This window comes from Podarcis filfolensis, assembly GCF_964270895.1.
Source record: "Podarcis filfolensis genome assembly, chromosome: 8".
In the NCBI taxonomy this organism is placed as follows: Eukaryota; Metazoa; Chordata; class Lepidosauria; order Squamata; family Lacertidae; genus Podarcis; species Podarcis filfolensis.
Genome location: NC_139611.1, coordinates 5,212,062 through 5,228,868, shown reverse-complemented (window position 1 = coordinate 5,228,868; position 16,807 = coordinate 5,212,062). Strand labels below are relative to the sequence as shown.

At 48.1% G+C, this 16,807-nt stretch overlaps 1 protein-coding gene across 1 annotated transcript in view; it reads left to right on the top strand.

Moving 5' to 3' along the window:
• The window catches only part of ANTXR1 (ANTXR cell adhesion molecule 1), a 133,017-nt gene that overhangs the window by 97,334 nt on the left and 18,876 nt on the right, over positions 1–16,807 (top strand). Inside the window, exons 15-17 of the mRNA XM_083629474.1 lie at positions 6,758–6,853; positions 7,775–7,942; positions 9,652–9,732. Coding sequence (XP_083485600.1) covers positions 6,758–6,853; positions 7,775–7,942; positions 9,652–9,732 — 345 coding nt within the window. The remainder of the gene's footprint in view (positions 1–6,757; positions 6,854–7,774; positions 7,943–9,651; positions 9,733–16,807) is intronic.

Genomic DNA, 16,807 nt, shown 5'->3' with positions numbered 1-16,807 from the left:
AGCGGAGTGGCTGAGGAATTCTGCTGGCAGCATCTTTTCCTCCAAATCAGCGGTTCTCAACCTGTGGGTCCCCAGATGTTGTTGGACTACAACTCCCATCATTCCTGAGCTCTGGCTTTGCTAGCTAGGGGTGATGGGAGTTGTAGTTCAACAACATCTGGGGACCCAAGGTTGAGAAAGGCTGCTCCAAATGTTTCTCTTGCTCACAGCACAGAAAATGGAGCCTCTCAACGTATTTTGAAAAGCTCCATCCTGTCACGGGATTTGCGTGGCTTCTTCTTGTGTTTTTCTCTTCTTCGATTCAGCACCGCTGCTGCTGCTGCTGCTGCTGCTGTTTTGAGTTTTCTGGCCTGTCGACTCCTCCTGCCCCAAAATCTTAAATGGCTTGCAAGGTTTTTAAGGCCCTGCGGAGAGTGTCTTAAGCGTTGGTATTTCCTGTTGTGCGAAGGCCTTTGCAGTAACAAAGTGAGGAGAGCAGGAGAGAGAGAGAGACGGCAAGAAAATAAAATATTTGGATGGTTTTCCTTCCCGTTTTCAAGCAGCAGCAAAGAAATATGATAAAATAAAACCCTCACGAAAAGCTCCATGCAAGCTCCCCGGCATGTCAGAGGATCTAGTAAAGTGGGAACTCTGCCTGCATGGAGCAGAGTCCTTTGCAAACGACCTACTTACACCCTTAACATTTATCAAAAGAGTCACACCATGCACTGAACTGATTTACACTCAAGGCAACCACAGCACTGAACCAGGCCAAAGGGGCCTCTGTCCAGGCATGTCACTATCCCTGACAAGGCACCCAGAGCTGCTGCAGTTTCATCTCTTTTCCTTCCTTCCTTGCATGACCAGCCCAGGACATTTTGTTGCCTGAGGCGAACCAGAAAATGCCACCTCCCTGCCCGGGCAACCTTTCCCGCCCCCAGCTGCACATGTGCAAACTCCTCCTTATCACAGAATCATAGAGTTGTTGAGTTGGAAGGGACCTTAAAGGTCATCTAGTACAGGCATGTCCAACTTCCAAGAGACTGTGATCTGTGAAAAAACAGGCAGTGATCTATTCATTGGATTGACAAAAGTTGTTGAGCTTTTTTTAGGAAGCCAAAGTTGTTGATAAGGGACACGGGTGGCGCTGTGGGTTAAACCACAGCCTAGGTCTTGCCAATCAGGTTGGCAGTTCGAATCCCCACGATGGGGTGAGCTCCCGTTGCTCGGTTCCAGCTCCTGCCAACCTAGCAGTTCGAAAGCACGTCAAGTGCAAGTAGATGAATAGGTACCGCTCCGGCGGGAAGGTAAACGGCATTTCCGTGTGCTGCTCTGGTTCACCAGAAGCAGCTTAGTCATGCTGGCCACATGACCTGTACGCCGGCTCCCTCGGCCAATAAAGTGAGATGAGCGCCGCAACCCCAGAGTTAGTCATGACTGGACCTAATGGTCAGGGGTCCCTTTACCTTTAAGTTGTTGATCTACCACGGACCCCCCGCAATCAACCAGTTGATCACTGTTGGACATCCCTGATCTAGTACAACCCCCTGTAATGGAGAAGAGTCCACAACTTCCCGAGAGAGCCAAAGAACCTGCCCGCCCACCTGCCTGACCCTTTAGGGGGCTGAGAAGTCTGAGGCCAGAGTTTTCCAGTGCCCTCCTTCTTACTTTGGACTTGCAGGCTGGACCACTTTAAGAGGAGCCCCAGATGGCCCTGAGGAGATGAGGGCTTGCTCTCTCCATCAACTGCCCTCGGTTCCAGGTCTCTCTGCTGCTGGCTGCCTGGTCCCTAGAGCCAGAGTCCCCTCACCTCACCCCAAGGCCAGAGGTAGCCAGTTTCAGGCTCGGCAGGGGAGAGGAGCCTGCTGGTTGGCCACCTGGAGGCCGAGCGCAGCAGCCCCCATCACCCCCACTCACTCCCCTCAGAGCCCTTGCGGCAGGGGGGCCAGGCTTGATAGCCCCTTAGTGCCCCCCAAGAGTGCCCTTTGAAGTGACTGCGTCAGCTTGCTTCTTTGCAATGGCAGTTTCAGCCCTCCCATGGTTTTAAACAACAGCATTTTAGTTTAGAAAAAAAAAGATGAGTAGGGAGGATTGCGGGAAGATGACAGATATTTTATAAAATTATGCATAGTGTGGAGAAAGCAGGCCCAGAGGGGGTCATCCAGGGAAGCTGGACCTCTGGAAGATGCAGGACAGACAAAAGGAAGCCCTTCTTTGCACATCATTGCATACTTGGACTATGGAATTTGCCGCCACAGGATGTGGTCAGTGGCCACAAACTGAGCTTCAAACGGGGGTTAGGAAAAGTCACATAGAATAAGGCTGTCTGCGGAGACTAGTTGTGATGGCTATATTAGCTCCCTCAGGAAAGACGCTGCACACCCGTTGCCTCTTGAGCAGGAGGAAAGCTCTTGTGCTCTTGCCCTGGTTATTGCCAGGGGCATCTGCTAGGCACAGAGGGCTAGAGGGGCCTTCTGACATTCGTATGGCCCTTGAACTTAAGAAGAGGCTGCTGGATCAGGCCAGTGGCCCATCTAGTCCAGCATCCTGCTCTCACAATGGCCAACCAGATGCCCATTGTGGGAAACCCGCAAGCAGGAGGACCCAAGCACAAGGGCAACACTTTCCCCTCCTGTGGTTTCCAGCAACTGGTGTTCAGAAGCGTTAAGACCTCTGACTGTGGAGGCAGAGAATAGCCAGCATGGCTAGGAGCCATCAATAGCCTTCTCCTGCTCCATGAATTTGTCTCATCCCCGTATAAAAGCCGTCCAAGTTGGTGGTCATTTCTGCCTCTGACTGTGGGTGAGAGGAGGGATGGTCAGCGATGAAGGGAGCTGTAGCCCAGAACATCTGGAGGGCACCCGTTTTGGGAAGGCTGGCCTAGCTAGGAGCAATGTCACATGAAGAAGAGGAGGAGTTTGGATTTGATATCCCTCTTTATCACTACCCTTGTTGTTGTTGTTGTTTGTTGTTGTTTAGTCGTTTGGTCATGTCCGACTCTTCGTGACCCCATGGACCAGAGCACACCAGGCACTCCTGTCTTCCACTGCCTCCCGCAGTTTGGTCAGACTCATGCTGGTAGCTTCAAGAACACTGTCCAACCATCTCGTCCTCTGTTATCCCCTTCTCCTTGTGCCCTCCATCTTTCCCAACATCAGGGTCTTTTCCAGGGAGTCTTCTCTTCTCATGAGGTGGCCAAAGTATTGGAGCCTCAGCTTCAGGATCTGTCCTTCCAGTGAGCACTCAGGGCTGATTTCCTTCAGAATGGATAGGTTTGATCTTCTTGCAGTCCACGGGCCTCTCAAGAGTCTCCTCCAACACCAGAATTCAAAAGCACCCATTCTTTGACGATCAGCCTTCTTGATGGTCCAGCTCTGACTTCCATACATCACTACTGGGAAAACCATAGCTTTAACTATACGGACCTTTGTTGGCAAGGTGATGTCCCTGCTTTTTAAAATGCTGTCTATTCCTTTCTCCTTTCCCTTCCTTCCCCACAACAAACACTCTGTGAGGTGAGTGAGGCTGAGAGACTTCAGAGAAGTGTGACTAGCCCAAGGTCACCCAGCAGCTGCATGTGGAGGAGCAGGGAATCAAACCCAGTTCACCAGATTACGAGTCCACCGCTCTGAACCACTACACCACACTGGCTCACACTGGCTCACGTGACATCCCTCTCCAGCTATGATTCCTGCCTTGCAGGGGTTTGGTCTAGTTAACCCTTGGGGTCCCTTGCCACTCTGCAGTTCTGTGATGCTGTGCTGCCACTTCAGTGATAAGAGGCAACATGCTTGTCGGGACAGGAGTCAACTTAGCCTTACGAGGAAGAGGAGGAGTCACATCTTCGTCATCTGTGATTCCTGTGCAGGAGAATTTTCCCCATTTTATTTCATCTCTAAATTCGTATTTTGCGCAGTTAAAGCTTTGCAGTCTGAAATCTGAACCTTTCCTCATAGAACAGACGGGCTGGTGTTTTTTTTAAGCAGAAGTATGCACAAGCCTTGTGTTCTCCTACAGTTTCTAGTGCAACTGGAAGGAATGAAATGAACACAGATAAGATACAACACGAGGAACGAAACACAAGGAGATCAGCCAAACGTAGTAATCACACTAAATCTTAGGTCGAGAAGAGAACAGAAAGATCATTAACTGAAAGCAGAGATTGGCAGGCACAGAGCAAGAACAAGTCAGAAGACAGCAAAGGAAGGCACTGAAAGATGGTTACGTGTTTTCATGTGTTATTAAAATGAAAAGGCTGGGGTGAGCTAGTCAGAAGGGCTGGAAGATCTCTGAGTGCTTTAAGAATGCCGAAAGTGTGTTGTTAACTGTAGCTGTGATGGAAAAGGTGGCTGTGATTGCAGCAATGGTCAGATAGGTCGTCATCACCTATGCTGTAAAGGAAGATGCCAGAAAGCATCAAAATGCAGCCTTTATCTCTCTCTCTCTTATGTTTTTAGGAGGCTGACCCTACATACATTTGTATGCAATAAAGACCTCTCTTGTCACTTGGAGCCTGCCTCCTTTTCCTTTGGGTTTCTGTGATGGATACCTCCAGATTAAGAACACCTTTTAAAGTTCTCCAACCCCTGGAGTAGATGACTCTTTGGGTCCCTTCCAAAGCTAAAATTTTGTGGTTCTATGACTCCCGTAGCACTGAGCCAGGGCAGGGAAAGTAGAGGATGCACGAAAGCAAGACATGGGCTTGCGACCTTCTTGAAGTTCCCCCTCTCACCAATAAATAGGGTGTGGTGACTTCTCTGTCTGACAGAAGTCTTGGGTCAGCTGCCATCTGGGGGCCTGGTTTGGCCCATTGGCCACCAGTTCCCCACCACAGATATGTTTGTCATTCTGATTCTGTTACAGCACAGCGTGTGGTATCAAGCAGTAGAATTCGGGTTCTCCAATTTGTTTCTCTGGTTCAGAGCAGGTTTTTAGCCCTTCTGCCTGCAAAGTTTCCTCATATTTATATGCAGAGTTTGTTATTTTTCAGTTCAGGGTGCAAATGTACTCCTGAAAATGCAACACACAGGCTCCCCACTTTTCCAAACATGAGCAAGTACTGGCGGCACCTTTTTTCATGCTTCTCCACCCCTGAAAGCATCTCTCTGGGCCTCACGTTTATGTATTTTGGAGATAACAGATCACATTCCACACCTCCTGCTAGGCGAAGGAAATACCTCTTGCGAATGGCTTCTGAAGCTTCTGATGCTTTGAGGCATTAGAAGTTAGTTTTGCCTCCTGCAAGGCTGAATTAATGAGCACAGCTCTAAGCCAGGAGGGACACCTGATCCGAATGAGAAACAGCAGGGTTGCATGTTAGAAGTCCTGCCCTTATTAACACACACACATGTGCTGCATAACATGGGATGGTTACATACGTGCTGCTGTAGTTCACAGCCCTGTCATGCAGCCAGACCTTTGGGGGGAGGACAAAGGGAACATCTGGTGGAGAGTGTGAGAGGTCTTTCAAGACTTTCACTATATCCCATTCTCCTATGTGCCATTTGGATGCTGCACAACACACTGTTTAAAAGCATAAAGAGGTCCACATCCGTTGAAAGAACATGAGGAGCCTTGCAGGCTATCTCCCCCATGTGCAGTCAAAGTGCTTATCTCGGAAGGGGCTTGAAATATACTCAGAGTCGCAAAGTGATTTCATGCTCTTTATTCAGCTCATAGTGGTGAGGAGGAATGAATGAATGTCCCCTCAAAGTATCTGCTTTATATACATTATTTACACAATGGGCTGCACATGATTGGCTAATTCCGGAATTCTACTGTAAGCCAATCAGGTTGTGGATTCACTTCTATCTGGAGCATGATTGGGTGGTTCCTGCCAACCAATCATACTGCTGCATTGTTCTAGGACCAATCAGACTGCTGCATTCTGAATCCTATTGTTCTAGGACCAATCAGACTGCTGCCTTTTGGATCCTATTGTTCTAGGACCAATCAGACTGCTGCAGTTTGGATCCTATTCAACTCAGTACATAACAGGGCTCAAAATCCTCTTTGTGGGGAGGGATTCTGCGGGCAGTGAGAGGGTGGGTGGGCACCTGGGTCATCAGCAGGAGTGATACAGACCCCCACAGCCGCCTCCCACCTCATGCATCCACGTTCAGTAGGTGGGCTGGTCTGACTCCCCCTGTTGTCAGAACGAGATGGCGTGATCTCAGGGTTCTGCTACAGACAAAGGCGCCTTTTTTAACCCCATTAACTGAAGCTTTAATGGGGCATACTGGGTGGGCACTGTTTTATTTGGAGGGTGGGGCTGTTTTAAATTGTTGTTAAATGTTATATGTTAATTTGGATTTTTTGTATTTGTGGCCTGGAGTGTTGTTTATGGGCTTTGGGTGGGGGTGTGTGTATGGTGTATTAGTTTGTATACGTTAGTATTGTTGACTGTTAATAGAGCCAGTGTGGTGTAGTGGTGAACCGGGTTTGCGTCTCCGCTCCTCCACCTGTAGCTGCTGGGTGACCTTGGGCCAGTCACACTTCTCTGAAGTCTCTCAGCCCCACTCACCTCACAGAGTGTTTGTTGTGGGGGAGGAAGGGAAAGGAGAATGTTAGCCGCTTTGAGACTTCTTCGGGTAGTGATAAAGTGGGATATCAAATCCAAACTCGTCCTCTTCTTCTTCTTCTTCTTCTTCCTCTTGTTTTGATTATTTCAATTATGTTTTGATTATTTTTATTATGTATTCTGTGTTTTGCATATTGTAACTTTAAATTATCATCGATGTTGCCATCATCTTCTTTGCTTGTTTTATTTATTTTTCAGGAAGAAGACGACGATGGGCTTCCCAAGAAAAAGTGGCCAACCGTAGACGCCTCCTATTATGGTGGACGTGGCGTTGGCGGAATTAAGCGGATGGAGGTAGGTGAACACCAAGTTGGAAGATTCCAGACAGATAAGAGGAGAACTCTTTCACGCAGCACATAGTTAAACTGTGGAACTCGCTGCCACTGGAGGCAGTGATGTCCACCAAAGTGGATGGCTTTGAAAGAGGACTGGGCCAATTCACAGAGGAGGATGGGTTTGGCTATTCTGAGAACAGGGTGCTGGACTAGATGGGCCATTGGCCTGATCCAGCAGGCTCTCCTTAGGCAAGAGACGTGTGCTCTGGGGGGATTGCTGCTGTTGCAAAAAATGATGGGCTCTCAATACTGTTTCCCCACCCACATTCCTTTCACCCTGATGCTGACATTTGCCCCCAAACTGCTGTTTGCTGCAAAAAATGCTGTTTTGGCAGGAAAACAGCACAGGGTGTTGAAGCGTTAAATCCAGATTTGGGACCACAGCATAGAGAGATGGGATGTGTGTGTTTTCACCCTCTGCTGTGGTTCCAGTCTGGGTTGGGGCCCCACAAAGCTGCTTTTTGTGAGAGACAGACAGCAGACAATTGTGAGATAACCTGAAGGCTGAGATTTGTTATGTGTGTTGAGAATTCCCCCCCCCCCCAGTGTCTATCAACATTATGAAGCAAATTTAAGGTCCCCAAAGCCATGTTTGTCTCGTAACACTAATGCAGGAGTGGGGGGACGGGGGACAGCGAGCATCATGAACAGGGGCAAATCGAGGGGGGGGATACTTTCCTCTGTTTCTGAGGCCTCACTGCAGGTGGCCTGAAACCCTCTTCCTCTCCAAAATGGACTGAAGGAACCGGAGAAGAGAAACAGCTTGAGCCCCTAGCGAATAGCCATGTTTTATATGTGATTGCTGGGCCGCAAGGGACTCTACAGTCCGATGCTTCTATGATTCTGTGAAGGGGACTAAACACTTTGTGGGTGTTTTTAGGTTCGCTGGGGGGAAAGGGGATCCACCGAGGAAGGTGCGAAGCTGGAGAAGGCCAAGAATGCTCGGGTCAAGATGCCGGAGCAAGAATACGAATTCCCAGAGCCCAGGAATCTTGGGAACAACATGCGGAGGTCCTCGTCTCCCCACAAGTGGTACTCTCCAATTAAGGTACCTCTCTTACGTGATATTTTCATTGCAACCCCTGAAACATCCTTTCCCACCTTCTAACTGGTTGGGGGGGAAAGTATTGGTGTACAATAAAGTAATAAAAACATCTTAAAATCCTGAACAAACAGCCAATGAATGAAACTGATATATAGGCCATAAACCATCTCTGCAGAACACACTCTGCCCCCCGACCCCATGCTTGTGTGGTCCCAGCTAATACCCACCTTCTCCCTCTTGTGACCAAATTCAAGCTGCTGCAACTGCTCATTCCCTGCCCCATGACCAGCTGAAGGCTGGACCTTCAAAAAATCCAGAACGTGATTCCCAAGAATTAAGGAGCATTAAGCACCTAATCACTCATTGACTGACATACGTTAAGTCCGTTCACACTCATCTGGACAACCCAAACTTATAACAAATGGATCAAAGCCGCCTTCAAATATTCCTCCTCTGTAGAAGTGCCAAAAAAATTCTGGCACGCTCAGCAGACTCTGTCCATTAGTGTGCATATGAGGAGATTGCTGAGTAAAATTCCAGCGTAGCTCATTCTGCATCTGCCCTGGTCTGCTCACTCCAGAAATGAGAACTTGCATGCCCTGCAGTGGAAGAAGGTATGTTCACTGTTGGAGTGGATCGCCTGCTTCTTTTGAGGGAGAGGGAAGTTCATGGGGGTCCCTGGAAGGAGGAAGCAAGGTGCACAGATGCGCCTGTATTGTCTCCTGGATTCTGTCCTCTTGCAAAACAGATTTGTATGTTGTGTCACCACCCAGTTAAAAAGTGCCAGGGTTACAGAAACAACAAAGCACTCCAGAACCCCAGTCTTTCCTTCCACCATTGTTAACTAAGGGCTCTTCCACTCTTCCTTTTGCACCATGGTTTCCAAGCACAGATCCATGCTTTAAAGCTCTGTGTCCAAGCAATTTTTACTCGTTTGTTTGTTTTCTCCTGGTACTTTCCCTGGGAAAACCCATGTTTTACTGCTAAATTGGAGCAAACAGCAATCCACTTAAAACCCAGTTGGCCTTTGCTCTAATTCAGTGGTGAAACACAGGTTTTCCTAGAGAAAGTGCTGGGACAGAATAAAAGCCCTCCGACATGGAAGTTTAAAGCCCGGACCTGTGCCTAGAAATGCAACGCAAAAGGAAGTCTGGATGAGGTGGATTTTATCATTCTGCAAGCATCTGCATTTTGGCCTGAAATCGATAAGCTTGTTGAAGTGTTTCTTCTGTCCATGAAATTACATTGCTGCTTAGACCGTGTTGCAATCCGAGTTGTGCTAAAAGATTCCAAAATTCTGTGCCAAGGGAAGATGGATTCTGTGGCCTGTATGAATTATGCAAACTGAGCATATCTGCATGATTTCCTTACTTCGCATAATATGTTCTGCTTCTGCCAGTCATGGGAAAGACCCGCCCTCAACCACTGGAAATCCTCCCACCATTCAGGTCTCTAAGACTCAAGCACAACTTTTTGAGTATAATGGCTAGAAACCTGCATTTTCAAAAGAAAAGTGGGGTTTTCATGAGCGTGACTCCTCTTCCCAGCTGCACGTTTTTCTTTTGAGACAGACAGGCACATAGACAGCAAGAGGAAGAAAAAATATGTAGCTTTGTCAGAGTGAAATGTAGCTCTGCTTCCTTTGCAGGCTTTTGGAAGATGACAACCACTCTGCTAAATGGCTGCTTAAGCAATCTTTGTTTCGTTTTCAGGGAAAGCTGGATGCCCTCTGGGTTTTGCTGCGGAAAGGTTACGACCGAGTGTCTGTGATGCGACCACAACCAGGAGACAAGGTATCGTTGACCTTCTCTAATAACTTGCTCTGAGCAATGCCTGGTGCCCTCCAGATGTTTCGTATGACCAACTCCCATCACCCCCCACTGGTCGATCCAGAACATCTGCTGAAGTCTGCTCTGGAGGGTGAGCTTGGGAAGACACGCCTGCGTCCTCATTGCCATTGGTCAGAGCCACACTATCCTGTGTTTTATGCCAAATAGACAGCAGAGGGAGGGGGAAATTCATGAGCAACAAAGAGGGGAAGGTGTAGCACGCGGAGTTCATATTGAAAAGGGAAGGGGCAGGAGGAACTACGGAGGCTCCTTTCCACACGAGGGAAGTTCTAGAATCTCCACCCTTTGTTCACTCACTTATCATAGGCTATCTGCATGACATTATCATCAAATAATACCACCCGCTGCACTTTCCCTTCCCTTCCATGCAGGGCTCTGCCTCTTGACTTCAGCACACTTCCAGCTGGTGCCATTTAGGAAATGTAATCAGTTTTGATATTTGTACTAAAGTTTCGGGTTTTTTGGCTTATGCATTTTCAAAAACATATTGAACTATTAGTGCAATTGTGCTTAAACATAGCACAAGCTAAACAACTTATTTTTCGAATGAGCATGCTACTTAAATGCCCCCACACCAACGCCTGCAAGTGTGGAAGGTTGATGCAGACACAGGAACACGCTAAACCTTCCCTTGGAGGGGGTTGGAATAGATTGCCCTTTCATTCCGTTCCAGCTCTACAATTCTATGATTCTAAATGTAGAAAAGCAGCAGAAGTACAATGACTGATTAGCAACTGAAAGCCTGCTCTCTCAGTCTACAGTGGAAATGTGCAACTGTGAATTTGATTCAAAATGTTTCAAGCAGTTTTCTCTTTGTTGAGATCCTGGTTTCCCAAAACTGCAGCTTAGAATGTTTGCTAAGTGGCTGGAGAACTTAAAGGAGGGATTGTAAACAGAACCTCTCCAGCTGCAGCCCGGGGTTCGTGAGACCAGAAATCTCCCATCACACAGCAGCTGCATTCTTGGGCGGCTGCTGGCTTGTCTGAGCTTCCCTATGGGAAGTTTCTTGTTTCTTTAAATTCTGTTACACAGAGCTGGTTACAGTCCCTGTGCAGCAATGATGTAACTTGAAGGGTGATGTCATGGACACAAGCAAAGGTTAAAACAACGCCGTAATCGTAGTAGAAGCAGAACCAAAAGCAGGTGGCATTTCTTAGCCAGCCCATCTTCTATAAAGTAGAAGAATAGAAGTTGTTCTTATCTCCTGGCCCTGTGGCTGCAGATATAGTTGTCTAAGAGCATTGACAGTGACCTGATAATTATGCACATTTTTCTGTTGTCCAGCTCTTGCCTCTAGCCAAACGGGTTTTATGGCCTTTTTAAAAGGGGGGGGGGAGCTGCCTCCATCAGCTCTCTGGGAAAAAAAGCTGTCTTTGGACTTCTCCAGTCACCTCCCCCCGCCCACCCCAGTTGTCCCCACCCACCTCCATTCCCTCCACCACACTTCTTACTGTTAGACATATGAGTCTGGTTTTCAGATCTCTCAAAAACCATGAAATCTCATCCCAGTTCATAAAAGGCTTCCTCGCTGGCAGTGGCCGGGATCCAGGATGGAAGGGAAACCCTGTCCACCTCTTGCGGCAGGGTGGAAACATCCACACATCTGCCCCTAGCTCCCCTGCTGTCTCCCAGAGACCTAGACACAAATATTCCCAAGTCTGCATTCATCATATTTTCTGAAGGACCCTTCGGAGAATTATAAAGAAAACAACCCCCCCCAGCTGAGAAACCTTCAAAAGGAAACCTGTGAGAGCTTCAAAAGTGCCACAAAAATGCTCTCCCCCCTTTTGACCAAGTGACGCATTCGCTTTGCAAGCAGTGACATGAAATTTCCATGGATGTAAACATAACATAAAGCAAGCGTCCCTCGGGCAGGAAGGAGGCATTAGGCGGTCTGGAGATCGGTTGCTTGGAAAGCACAGATCATATTTCTCCTTTGGAAAAAAAATTAATAATAATTCTGCAGCTGCCAATAATTTCCCCTTTAGGAAGAGGCGGAGATAGTGATGTGTCTTTGCTTCGAGAATGCCTGCTTTCCAGCATTTAGACATGAACACCGATGGCCCTGGTGTCTTCAGAAGGACTGCAAAAATGGCACAGGGAGAGCTGGATGCCTTTGGGGCCCCTGGCAAAGGTGCAAACACATTCTGGTGTTGAGACATGGAAGGCATGCAAGATTCTTTGTCTGTTCTGTAATCCTCCTGGATTAAGCCAAGAACCATCTAATCCAGGGTTCTGTTTCCAGCAGTGGCTAGCTAGTCTAGTCTAGAGTAGGCAGAGCCACCATCCTTCCCCTTCGTTTGCCCCTGACTTCCGTTGCTCTGTTCCGTTTTATGCTGCCTCCGACTGCTTTTGCCTAGTAGCAAGGGCACAGTTGTGCACCTCAAATTTGAATTTACATGAAAACAAGAATGCATCAGAGCAGATGCTGACTTTCCTTTTTAACCAATTCAGATTGTTCCGTTTCGCCTACTCTCAGGTAGGCCATAGAAGTGTGCATGCACACGAAAGCTCCTTCCAATAACTAACTTAAAAAGGTAAAGGGACCCCTGACCATTAGGTCCAGTCGTGACCGACTCTGGGGTTGCGGTGCTCATCTCGCTTTATTGGCCGAGGGAGCCAGCATACAGCTTCCGGGTCATGTGGCCAGCATGACTGAGCCGCTTCTGGCGAACCAGAGCAGCACACAGAAACACCGTTTACCTTCCCGCTGTAGCAGTACCTGTTTATCTACTTGCACTTTGACATGCTTTCGAACTGCTAGGTTGGCAGGAGCAGGGACTGAGCAACGGGAGCTCACCCCATTGCGGGGATTCGAACCGCCGACCTTCTGATCGGCAAGTCCTAGGCTCTGTGGTTTAACCCACAGCGCCACCCACGTCCCCAATAACTAACTTAGTTGGTCTCAAAGGTGCTACTAGAAGGATTTTATTTTTATTTTTATTTTGGTTTTGACATACAATTCAGACAGGGCAGTATCTGATGCGGGGTTGGGGGGAGCCTGACAATGAAGGCCTCATCCTGTGCAGATTGTGAAACCTTTGACTTGTTTTCTTCATTTTCTGATCCTATTTTCATTCCATGAGCTGCTGACACAAACTCACAAGATGTGTTTCAGGACATTCTGGCCCAGGCTTTTCCTGTCTGATATAAATAAAGAAATCAACAACTCAGAGGCTTCATTAAGAACATAAGAAGAGCCTGGCGTCACAGTGGCCAACCAGATGCCTGTGGGAAACCCACAAGCAAGACCTGAGCCCAGGAGCCCTCTCCCCTCCTGAGGTTTCCAGCAACTAGGATTCAGAAGCATCACTGTGCCAACTGTGGGGGCAGAGCCCACCTCTCATGGCTAGTAGCCAATGATAGCCCTCTCCTCCATTAATTTATGTAATCACCCTTTTAAAGCCATCTAGGTGGACCTCTCTGCCTCCTGCAGGAGGGAGTTCCATAGTTTAACAATGCACTGCATGAAGGAGGACTTCCTTTTATCTGCCCTGAACCTTCCAACATTCAGCTTCATTGGATGCCCATACGTTCTAGTGTTATGGGACGCAGGTGGCACTGTGGTCTAAACCACTGAGCCTCTTGGGCTTGCCAATCAGAAGGTTGGCTGTTCGAATCCCCGCGATGGGGTGAGCTCCCGTTGCTCGGTCCCAGCTCCTATCAACCTAGCAGTTCAAAAGCACATCAGTGCAAGTAGATAAATAGGTACCACTCCGGTGGGAAGGTAAACGGCGTTTCCGTGCGCTGCTCTGGTTTTGGTGTTCCAGTGTGCCAGAAGCGGCTTAGTCATGCTGGCCACATGACCTGGAAAAATTGTCTGCAGACAAACGCCGGCTCCCTCGGCCTGTAAAGCGACAGGCCTCGGATGAGCATCCATTCACGTGCCCATTGGAAATCTCAGCCCCTTTCCTTGCCATTGGCTCTCACAGACTACTTTAAGGTCAGGTCAGGTCAGACTTCTGTTGCTCATCGCCAGAGGCAAAAATTCAAACCATCTCAAAGATGCATTAAACAGCAGGTCACATTTGCAAATACAAATACCGAAAATACACAGAACACAAGACTGGTTTATGGCTAACACTAAGATATAGGTTGTTTGCCATGAGTTGCCCTCAGATGGAACAACAAACCATGGCTTTAACACAAATAAGCAAATACTTGCCCGCATGGCTACAACAGACTTCAGGACTTTATGGTGGGTAAAGGTAAAGGGACCCCTGACCATTAGGTCCAGTCGTGACCAACTTTGGGGTTGCGGCGCTCATCTCGCTTTACTGGCCGAGGAAGCCGGCATACAGCTTCCGGGTCATGTGGCCAGCATGAATAAGCCGCTTCTGGCGAACCAGAGCAGCGCACGGAAACGCCGTTTACCTTCCTGCCGGAGCGGTACCTATTTATCTACTTGCACTTTGACGTGCTTTTGAACTGCTAGGTTGGCAGGAGCAAGGACCGAGCAACGGGAGCTCACCCCGTCGCGGGGATTTGAACCGCCGACCTTCTGATCGGCAAGTCCTAGGCTCTGTGGTTTAACCCACAGTGCCACCCGCGTCCCTTTTATGGTGGGTAGGGAAGTAATAACTGAGTAATAACTGTGGGCACAGTCCAAGTCACACGGAAGTCTGAGATTCTCAACTGTCCTGGAGGGCCCTTCTTATCGTGACCCTCCTTGATCGCTCCAGTCTCCTGCTTCTACCAGTTCCCAGCTTGTCCCTTCTGCTAACTGCTCAGTGTCCCACCACCAGGCTCCAGGCCCTAAGGCAGCCTTTCTCAACCTGTGGGTCCCCAGATGTTGTTGAACTACAACTCCCATCACCCCTGGCTAGCAAGGCCAGAGCTCAGGGATGATGGGAGTTGTAGTCCAACAATATCTGGGGACCCACAGGTTGAGAAAGGCTGCCTAAGATATCATCCCTGGGGACTCTTGGGTTGGCGGCTCAGCCAGCTGCTCTCCTCACCCAACCGGGACCTGACTTAATTGTTGTTGTTACTTGCCTTCCTTGTGTTGCATTGCAGGTAGATGACCCTCGTAGTCCCTTCCAACTCTATGGTTCTCTATTTGCTTTAACTGATCTGCAAGGCAAAGGCTAAAACCAGTTTTCTAGCTTCATTTTGGGCAGACAAAAGAGGTTGTGAAATTTTCTTTTCGCAGCGTCAAATCTGGAAACGGGCTGAGGTTGCCAGCACGTCCAGCTGCTTCCAATCATTCTGGAGGAGGCCGGGTCACATGGGATTCCTGTGGTCTCCTCGCATTCTAAAGGGACTAGGTTTTGCAATTTTGCCTGCATTAATGAGGTTATTTTTGTGTTCAAGATAATAGACCAAATGGCGGGTGTTCTCCGCCCCCCCTTAATTGAGTCCTCTTTTCACCCCAAAGGTATAACCTGCCCCTAATATAAAAAGCTCATTATCAGGAATGGGAACTTGGGAGGGGGGCATTTTTAATTACGGTGGCGCCCGCTTGTGGCATTTTATAGTTTTGTCTTGCATTTCCATCATAAACATGGTTTTTAAAGGAATTTACTAGCCAACCATAAAAACTTGCCTTAAGGGAAACTTAAAGCTGTCAGAAGATTTCATCCCTCCTTCCCCCTTTATTTAAACAACAACAACAGCAACAATTTAATGCAGATGGCACATAAGCGGATGAAAAAATGGTTATTAATAAAGGAGGTTGTATTATTAATATTAATAGCTCTCATGAACTCATAGTCATCAATAATTCTCCACTATATGGGTCAAATCCAGTGTTAGCCCCTTTCAAAGCTGTTGAAAGCTATTACTGATGCTGTGAAAATATATTGAAATGTTTGTTAGGGTTAAAGCAGAATGGGGGGGGGAGCAGCCCACAGACCCCCTCCCTGGGAACCCGATTCTGCTGTGTTTGTATAGATAGAGTAACCCTTTTGATTACTCATTCCTGCTTGAGGAGCAAAGAACCACCTGTGTGAGTCAGAGACTTTGGCTTTTAAATTCTTTTTTGTGTGCACTTAAATAAAGCTATTATGTGGCTTTTTTTACTATTCCAACTAAAATAATATGTATGTTGGTATATAGACCCTTGGCGAATATAAGGCAGAACGTATAACTCAAAAGGCCGCAGCTCTGCCAAAATATATTGAGCTCACTATGGATAATCACAGTGTATAAATAAATGCATTTAGGATGCAATCCTGTGCATACTTACCTGAGAGTAAGCTCCACTAAATTAATTGAGTCAGGATAGATAGATAGATGATAGATAGATAGATAGATAGATAGATAGATAGATAGATGAGTTAATTAAAAGTGTAAGCTTCTTGTACTGGTGTCTGGAAGGAGGGGGCACAGTGGCCCCCAAAATTTATCACTTGCCCCTTCTGTTTAGATGTCCCCTGCTTTCTGCATGGCTTCCACCCACTTTGCTCACAGGCGTAATCCTTAGACTTTCCCTGACAGCTGATGGGTGTAGAGATCATTTGCTTGGGGCCACTAGTTCTTCCGGGACGCGGGTGGTGCTGTGGGTTAAACCACAGAGCCTGGGACTTGCTGATCGGAAGGTCAGCAGTTCGAATCCCTGCGACGGGGTGAGCTCCCATTGCTCGGTCCCTGCTCCTGCCAACCTAGCAGTTTGAAAGCACATCAGTGCAAGTAGATCAATAGGTACCGCTCCGGCGGGAAGGTAAACGGCACTTCCATGCGCTGCTCTGGTTCGCCAGAAGCGGCTTAGTCATGCTGGCCCCATGACCCAGAAGCTGCACGCTGGCTCCCTCTGCCAATAAACGAGATGAGTGCCGCAACCCCAGAGTCGGTCATGACTGGACCTAATGGTCAGGGGTCCCTTTACCTTTACCAGTTCTTCCAATAAACAATTCTGCCATTTGTGCGGCACTTGGAGGTGGAGCCCAGGGGTCCATGAGGTGGAGCTGACAGGCACCCAAGGGGAATCCTCAGGAAGCATCCCTTTCCCGGAGGCAGAAGTGGCCAATGTTTTTGGCCCAGTGGGCATCACATTGGGAATGTTACGGCACTGCAATGG